Consider the following 10,136-nt stretch of genomic DNA (forward strand, 5'->3'; position numbering starts at 1 on the left):
TAATGACTATGTTAAAAAGTCCTTTGAATACACAGATTCATAGGCAAGATTTAATGTTTCACATTAGCGCGACCTGGGACCACTAATTCTTTCAGCAGGACCACTAGATTTTTTAAGGCACTGGTCCGGGGACCACCAGTTCACAAAATGATTTGTTCACCCCTGAATTCTTTACACCTTGCCAAATCAATGGACAACCCTAGACTTTCCTACAATGGCGCAAGATATAGTTTGCTATCGTAAGGGCCTGTCTCCATCAGAAAGTTAGCTATGTTAATTTAGCTGAGAAATGCCCATCACTTTATGTGGTAATTATATATTAGTAAGCGTTACATAAATATGCAGGACAAATACTACATGTAATGTAGAGGATTTAGCTTGAGTCTTGAGATATTCTAGGACGATTGAAGGTTTTTTTTAGCAGTTGAAATAACAATATTTCAGTGCAGTACGAAACAAAAGTAACCACCAAGAAATTGAAAGTTACTGACTGAGCCCCTGAAGTTTAAGTACAACTTTAACCTGTTTGTTTTTGTCTTGTGACCATTACTGATATAAAGTGTTGCTTTCAATTAGTTCATGCAATTATTCTTTTATCTATTCATAGTCACTCAGTGATGTAAGCATTAACCAGAAACAATGTTTTCCTTTTTTTGGCCTAAGGGCGTAAACAAAAAATTGTGTGGTTGCGATTACATTCAATTTTAAAATAGGTGGGATAGGTAGATTTACAGATTGGAAAAATAGTTTTATATTGTTTTATAAGTTGATGTCAGTTTCCGCACCCACTATTTCTTGCGAGACTTCACGATTTCCGTGATTTTATTATTATTTTTCTTGAATATGTAACAAAAATGTTTAGGGTCAGCATGAATAACTAGGTGGGGGTCAGGTAACCGGAACCAAACAACTTTTTTTATTTGGCCTAAACCATGAAGTGAGTAGAAATGACATTTGCCAATTGATATGAATATCCTTGCCAAAGAAGGCGTAAGTGTCATCTAATGGATATGGCTTAAGGCTATACTTATTATTTAGCAAATAATTGCTACTTTCTGAACTTATGCAACTGTTTATTTAGGCTACCCTAGATGCCTTTTAAGGGATTACTAAAAACATCAGCTTCAAATGTCACTGTTTTACCAACATCATATTTCATGCAAATTTTATTATCTATCTGCTGGCTATATCATGTGAATGCATGGTGAAATTGTGTTACAATTTGACCTTAGATTGTTCAAAATACGAAAAGAAAATATTGTTTTCATCATAATCAAAAAATGACTAAATTTTTAGTGTGCAGGTTATGATTGTGACCCACATTTACAGGCCTTCATCGTTGGTTGAAGCATCCATGCATTCACAGAATGTTCAGATTCTTCTGAATAGAAAATTCTATTTTCAGAAACCTACTGTAACACTTTACAAGTCTCTATTTTCAGAAACCTTCACTTTACTCTCAAATATTGCAGACCTCCATTCAACAATTCTCATTATTCAGAAACCTCCACTGTAAACTCTCTAATTTCAGAAACCTTCCCTGTACAACTCTCTATTTTCAGAAACCTTCCCTGTACAACTCTCTATTTTCAGAAACCTTCCCTGTACAACTCTCTAAATTCAGAAATCTTTATTGTACAACTCTCTGAATCCAGAAACCACTTTTCAACTCAGTAATTCTAGAAACATCCTCTGCTATAACTTTGATTTGCAAAAATTCATATCCTGGCCAAAAGATATCGCACTGATTATATCATGGTACCTGTAATAGTTTCAATCAATCTTAAATTGTGTGAAGAATCACACACTGACAGACCAGAGTTATTGATATGAACAGAACCATTGTCATATCAGCCACTATTGATCAAGGCTTATCAGTGTCAGAGGGGACTTGAGTAAAGTGAATTGTCTGTGTCTGTCATTTCTTCATCATTTTGATTACAATTTTTCAATAACTGAAGTGTTGGTGGGTGATGTCTAGTTTTCAATAACTGATCAGAGTCTATGATTTATTCATGATTTTGATTACGATTTTTTGATATGTATTCAGTGACCAATCAATGTCTATAATGTATTAATCGCGTCGTTCTCAATTTGTTGAAGCAGAGTATCGATTGATATACATGGCATTCCTATCAGTAGTTGATCAATGTCTATCATTTATCGATCATTTCGTTCTCAATTTGTTGATAGCAGAGTAACGATTGACGCATAGTATTAACATCAGTAGTTGATCAGTGTTTGTAATTTATTTATCATTGTTTATCACAGTTTTGAGATAAAGTTAACATTGCTAGGTAGTTTCTGGAAAATTGTTACAATGTAGCAATAACAAGCTAATTAATTGTACTTCTCAAATAGCTTTAATTAGAAGTGTCAAATTGCTTATTCAGAAAGATCATCCGATTGTTTGTTGAAAATTGTTACAATTTATCAATAACAAGCTAACTATTGTACCTCTCAAATAGTTTTAATTAGAAGTGTCAAATTATTTATTCAGAAAGATCATCCGATTGTTTTGTTGATGAAAATCATCCCTGTCCAGTTGTGTGCGAATACGGCATTAAACATACTGTTAGTGTTACAGTAATATTCGCAGTTGGTGCATGTTACCTGTTTTTCACCATTAAAGACATCTTGAAACATGACTACAAAAATGACATCCTAGATAGACGATGAAGTCAGTAGCTATGGACGGTTTACATCAAAAGGTTTTGATGAAATATTAAATGGTATGAATATTGCACAGTGAATCCCACCAATGGATACAAGTCTATGGTTACTAGTAGAAGGAAAAAAAAAGCCTAAGGAATTACTGTGGTTAAATGTTACAGTGCAAAGTATTGTGTGGAAAGCATTGCAAGTCTTGTCGGAAAAAGTCAAAGAGTTGACTTTAAAAGCTAAGATGGCGGTTACCTTCATATAACAGTGTTCAATTTTTTATCAGAAAGCTGTTGCTCTGTACTTTCTTAAAGCTGGTAAGTATCTAGTGAAACATACATGTACCTGAATTATCATCATAAGTCACTTGCATTGCCTAGCTAGTAGTATCAAGCATGTAGGATAATTCCACTTCTTTTACTCGTCGGTCGACACCAGATGTGAAATTCCTCCATCAGGGTAAATTCTATTAAAGACAGATACCCAAAATGTTCACTGCCAAGCCGTGATTGTATATAAATTTTAGCACATTTTCTCAATCAAGCAAGCAATCAATCAATCAATCAATCAATCAATCAAAAGAATTTGTATAGCATTAAAATCCAATACGACGTTATGTTCTATGGTGCTGAACAGGGAACAATAGTATATCATTGTATTGATCTATTGCTGGAAAGATGCTGATCAAAAGAACTCAATAACTGCAAGGCAGCTATTGGAAATGAAGCTATGAAATATAGGCACAAAATACAGTTATTTCTGCAACATGTCGATATAAGCTAGCACAGGACATTCATGTAATTACACTCTCAGTAGGGTGGCACCTCTTATAAAGTTGTGCTCAAGTGGCTGCACATTCGACTTGCATTGTTTACATTATCTTGTTTACAGGGTGATTACATGTACATGCACATACCAAGGCACAGTTATCACCCACAGTGTGTAATCTACCACATACAACAACTGCAATAAGTTTAGTTTGTGTCTATATTAGTTTGTGGATAACTTGCTTTCTGTGGTTGTAATAATAAGAGTATGTGGATTTTAGATCAGATATGGAAAGGTTACTCAAAACCTCTGCTTTTCACTTTAAAAAAACAAACATATTTGGACCTTCACTTTTATACATGTCCCAAAACTACCCATGTAGGTATGAAAACTTTCCAACAACAACAACAACAACAACAACAACAACAACAACAACAGACGAAAAACAGAACAATAACAATACAGGGCCATGCCCCACTTTCATGAATGCTTGATAATGTTCAAAGTTCGTTGATGCTTTTATATGTCATCACACTTCATATTCCATTTGAATGCTGCCCAGACACATCAATGATGTAACATCAGAATCTTTCAGACCATCACACAACAATGACCATTAAAGATACATATGTACATTATAATTACCAGTTGAAGGCTGGCATACAAATAGTGTAATACATCACACAGCTCCATCATAACTATAATTTTCCAGACATTTCCATTAAATATCTCAATTTTAAATAAAGGAGACTTTCTAATGATCCCAGCTATCAAATAAAATTGATTGGCTTTCATCAGTTCAGCCATGATGATATTGTATTTCAATTAAATTCTATATCAGGGCTTTGCTGTGCATGCTAAAACACACTGTACATTGAGGATGAAAGCTATTATAGAATTTGATAAATGCATTGGTTATTGGCAAAGTAATATTATCATCAATCTTACATGACAAAAATGTCTATGAATACAAAAGAGAGTTGCACTGCATAGCAAACGATCCATCAATGATGACCAGAGATCAGATTTTTGGGTCTTAGCAGTCAATAATAAATGAGCTATCTACGTTCGTATCCTCTCTGATGACAAAGTGAATATTAAAAAAATTATAGTTTGGTAAGATGAATAAGAAAACCGGGTTATTTGATAGTTTCCAGACATTTTGAAGTTTTCTCGTCATAGAAAAGAAAAGAGATTTTATAGCTAAATTGTCTCATCAAAACTCAATAGGATTCTAAAGCTCAGGCTCGCTCTAATCCATTTCACCCAGCATCATCAGCTTCAAACACCGCTCCAGGAAATACATGTAGAGGTATATCAAATAAACTTTCACATTTTGAAAAAGTCATTTCGTGATTTCACATGGTAAAGTTTGCGCGACTGCCAGGAAATACCCAATTGAAACTATTTTTCACTTCCATTGTGCATGTTCTAGCAATGGCCCATTGTAGTCTCATGGGACTTTGCAGACATGCATATGTATTAGATGAACAATACACATTCATGACTATTTATCCGAAGGTAATAAGTAGTTTGAAATCATAAATATTTATTGTTCATCGATATACATAAAATTATGCATGTGCAGTAAGTCCCATAAACAAAAGTGGACCATTGCTAGATCAGTGAAGGTGAAATAGTGGTTCAGTTGTGTGAAATTTATGTAGCTGTAATGTGAAACTATGAAATGACTCTCTACTGAGAACCCTAAGCTTATGAAAATATCTTTATTTCCTGGACTTGCACTCCACTTTAAGTCATTCAGCTCATTTACATACTCTTCATATCGCTCCATTACGGCTGATGTAAAGTCTACTATCTGTTGTTATTAGCCCCAACTGGCAAAGCCCGGAGGGGGCTACTGTGTTGGGTCCCATGTGTCTGTGCATCCATGTGTCCACCTGTATCTCAAACATGTACAGGCTAATTTCAAACAAACCTTCACCAAATGTCCGGTTGAAATGCTGGGCGATATGTCTATGACAGACTTGTTACATGTGGTGTACTCAAATGTATTGTATATGTTTAAGTAATTGATAATGCATATTGCTCTCGAGTGCCGGCCTAATTAAGTGATGCCGGTCAGATGTTGCTACATGCCTTGCATATTAAAGTGCAGTCTAGATATCAAAGTTGAAGTGCACAGTACTTATAATTTATTACCATGGAAAGCAAGCTATGATAAACACAAACTAAACCCATCGTTGTTGCGTGTAGTAGATTGCATGAGTGGGTGATAGCAGTGCCTTGGTGAAACTCTAATGAAGACAATGTAAACACCAAATGTGCCACAACATGAAAAAATCGCTATCAGAGATGCCGCCCTACTGTGAGTGTACTGTACTTCCTTATAAATGTCCATTTATAGCTTATATCAACATTATTATAAAAGAAAACTATATGTAGATTTAGTTTGTGTCTATGTTAGGAAGCTGATAGTTAACTTGCCATCGTCGTATGTCAAGCTATTTCCTTGGATAGAATGATAACTTTTATAACTACTTGTAATATTGATATAAATGTCTCAATTAAACGTTGCAATGTCAAGTTTAATATTGTGATAATTATCGACATTATATCAGGACATAATAAAGTTTAAGAGTATGGCACAGTGGTTTTGTTTTTGTTTTTGTTTTTTGTTTTTTGTGTTTGGTTGTTTTTGTTTTTTTTGTTTTTTTTAGGGGGGGGGAAGGAGGGGGCAGGGGGTTGCCAAGGTTTTTTGAAATCTGGTATCAGAGATTGAGAAAGACTCAAAATTCTCTAAACCAGTATTTTTATAGTTTGCACAACTCTGATAATGTGGTTGGGTTGTGGGAATTCAATAAAAATGGCTGTGTTCATTGGTTTTGTCAAGGACCCAAGCTGTAACAAAGCGGGATGTGAATTCAATGAGTCTCAATGTTTCATGTACATTAAACTAATATCATAAATGAGCATTGGTAGATTGACTGGGGGAAAACCGAGGTAGATTTTATCTACTTGCCATCCCTAAGTGCAATGTTGATATATTGATAAAAGTAATAATGCATTGATAACAGCTAGTAGAAGTAGACTAATAGCCAATAAATAAAGCTACACTTACACTTTTGTAAATATTATGTGTTGATGTAGTCATGTTGTGAATAATGCCCGGTGGGTAATCTATTCATTCAGGATTGTGAACATATTTGAACACTACTCAGCTGTCTACAGGAAGGATTACAATTGTCAACAAAGAAATGATATGAAACTAATATTATAATATTGATCATGCCGCAGTATATGAAAAGATACATCTGTTGTCAACACCTCTTAAAGCGCCGCATACCGTTGTGTCATGATTTTAGACGCCGAAGGTTCATGGTCAGATCATGTGTTGTTGGACAATGTGATACATATTAACCTAGATTTGGGCAGGGAATTAATCAATCTTTGTTTGATATTGACTAATGGCCTCAGTGTAAACTCATCAACAGCTGTTATCTTTCTAACAATTCAATCTGATGAAATTGGCTATGATGTTAAAAAACTGAACATTCTCCAGTGCTAGAACAGGTTGTTGATCATTTTTATCTGTAGATTGTACAAAAATAGAGGTGAACATTTTGTTTGTAGTTATAAACAACAACACTAGTGCTCAGAAATGATATTTATAGGCAATAATTCATGATGAATGAATGCTGCAACATCCAAAGTATTAGCAGTAATAAAGAAAAATCAAAACAAATTTCACTTTGTGTATTTTCTTTAATTAATAATTCCAACTTGAAATGTGGGGCAAACTTCTTGATCAGTAGTTGCATTTATTTTAATTTGCATTTCCATTATATCAAACTTTTGTATTTTTAAAGTGTTTTATATATGACATACCAGTCAACATGGGCATGTTGCATTTGTAACTTGCATATTAATTATGTTGATTTGCATAAATGGTGTAATTGTAATGCCCACACAACACACAGTTATTGGATAATAGAAAGCAATCATGAACTTGGAAGTTAAAGTTTTGTAGTAAAGAATGTACACAACCGATAGGTAACTAGTGCTTAGAACTGATATTTATAGGCAATAATTGATGATGGATGAATGCTGCAACATCCAGAGTATTAGTAGTAATAAAGAAAAATCAAAACAAATTTCACTTTGTGTATTTTCTTTGATAATTCCAACTTGAAATGTAGGGCAAACTTCTTGATTAGTAGTTGCATTTATTTTAATTTGCATTTCCATTATATCAAACTTTTGTATTTTTAAAGTGTTTTATATATGACATACCAGTCAACATGGGCATGTTGCATTTGTAACTTGCATATTAATGATGTTGATTTGCATAAATGGTGTAATTGTAATGCCCACACAACACACAGTTATTGGGTAATAGAAAGCAATCATGAACTTGGAAATTAAAGTTTTGTAGTAAAGAATGTACACAACCGATAGGTAACTTTCAAACCTGACATTTTGAATCTCTTGTACAGTGCATTATGGAAAATTTGCTACCATTCCATTGATAAACATTAGTCAATCATATTAAATGTGTTGTTTGTAACCACAAATATCTAGTCCTGGTCATCAAGACTCTTGCAGAAGGGATATCCTTCTAATCACCTCAGATTATTTCAACTACAAATAATCTGCATGGTAGTCTTTGTTACGCAGACCTTTGCCAGAGAGCTAACCTTCCAATCACCCATATTAGATATTACCACAACTACAAATAATGTAGTCTTTGTTACGCAGACCTTTGCCAGAGAGCTATCCTTCCAATCACCCCAGATTATGTTGTGTGGTAACTACAAATAATCCCACAGTCTTTGCATCTGAGCATGCTCAGTGTCGATTGCAAAATGCTGCTGGTGTTTTCTTTGTTCATTTTGAATTCCCCTTACACAGTAAAAGTATAAAGTTGACTGAAGTCCTCAAAGTTTGCACAAAGAAAGTTCTTGAATGTCTAAGGTACATATTACTATACCCCATCTGTTGCTACATTTTATCCACCGTACGAATCAATATTTTTATGTATGTTTTCTATTTATGCAGATATGAAATAGACAACGTCGGTTGCCATTTTTGGTATCAATGTCATCCAGCCAGATTAAAGCAAGGTTTATGAACCAAATTCCTCTTGTAGTAACATATTTATTTGGCAGATATACTGTATCATTTTTACATTTTTTTTATTATCTTCAGTTGTTTGTACTACATACTTGCTATTTTGTAAGTGTTCAGTCTGTTTTTCCCTTTGTCAGGTTGTGAAGAAGGAGATTTTGCACCAGATGAATCTGACAGCTCATTTGATGTCATCTGTACCACTACATCTACACTGCGTCGCCATTACTTTACCAAAATGGCAGAACGGTAAAGACTTGATCATCACAGCACCGCTACCCAAGTATTTTTGGAAGTCTTTAAAACTGTTGGATCTGGATAGACCCGATGTCACTCCTGAATTATTTGTCAGTGACGTCAGATGAAAGGAAGGCACTTTGGTGAGAGTAATGATAATTCACCCCAGTGAATAGACAAAAAATAGGAAAAATAAACACTACAAACACATACCTTATCTTGAAATAACCTGAAATATTTACATTGTGAATCAGTGATGTGTAATGATATAACAAACAAACCACATTATTCATGGCGTTATGTTTTAAGTAAATAATTCAGGAAAGAAGGAGATATATCTATTGCTGTTATTAACTACCATAGCATAAATATTAAAGTGGATAATATTGCTTCATGGTATGAGATTGTTCTTAATATATTGCCCTTTGATATCCATTATTGTGAAGTACCGTAGACCTCATAGCCGTAAATACAGCATTTTTTTTTGGTTCTGGTTAATCAGCTAATCTTATTGCTATAAAATGTTATATATTATTATTACATATGTACCAGTGATTACTTGCACTGGTGCATACTGTTGGTATTTGCACTGCAGTGCTGTACTGAGCAAAAATATTATTGCATACCTGTATGCAAGAGATGTGCAAATGAGTGCACAGTCATTTCGTTGTATACGTACATAAAATAGTTTGATCACAGAGTATGTTTTTATGGAAATTTGCTGTTTTGGATAAACATATGTAAAACTAATTGAATGCCAAGATTCGTTTGTGCCAGTGTGGGTACTGGGGGGGGGGGGTATTTGCTATGCTGCACTTTCACTCAGTATGCTCGTGAAAGTATAGCAGCAGAGAACACTAAGCGCATTCAAGCAAATATCCCGAGTACCGTATGCCACACTTGCACTCATGCAACATGGAGTTCAGTCATATTCATACTGACCTGCAGAGATGCCAATTCTGTTTTGTAAGGCAAAATTCATTTTGAATATTTTTGCTATCTCTACAGGAATAGATTCACAGTTATATTTGATACAAGTAATCACAAATTAGTCCTGTCCAGTTGATGCACCAACTGAAAATTGAACTGCAAAGCATATGACACAAGGCATATGATGCTGTGCCACTACTGTCACATTGGATATAAACAATTTCTTTTGTCCAGATAACATGTTTGTTATATATTTTACACTTTCCTGTGACTGAAAGAAGTAGAATAGATAGATAGTAAAGTTTAATGTTAACTATACAAAATAAAATTATAGGATAGGAAAAGCTGACATTACAGGTCTAACGCCTTCATGTACTTTTTTTTCATGCTCCTAATGAATATGAAATTAAATAAAGTAAAATATGTTTTCTAAATGAGTATCTTACTGAGTC

General features: G+C 34.2%; 1 protein-coding gene across 1 annotated transcript in view; it reads left to right on the forward strand.

Moving 5' to 3' along the window:
- LOC144434262 (mitochondrial mRNA pseudouridine synthase Rpusd3-like) overlaps positions 1 to 9,234 on the forward strand; it is a 41,437-nt gene extending 32,203 nt beyond the window's left edge. The window contains exon 7 of the mRNA XM_078122719.1: positions 8,658 to 9,234. Coding sequence (XP_077978845.1) covers positions 8,658 to 8,882 — 225 coding nt within the window. The 3' untranslated portion in view covers positions 8,883 to 9,234. The remainder of the gene's footprint in view (positions 1 to 8,657) is intronic.
- Positions 9,235 to 10,136: the final 902 nt, after the last annotated feature.

Source organism: Glandiceps talaboti, chromosome 1, assembly GCF_964340395.1.
Source record: "Glandiceps talaboti chromosome 1, keGlaTala1.1, whole genome shotgun sequence".
In the NCBI taxonomy this organism is placed as follows: Eukaryota; Metazoa; Hemichordata; class Enteropneusta; family Spengelidae; genus Glandiceps; species Glandiceps talaboti.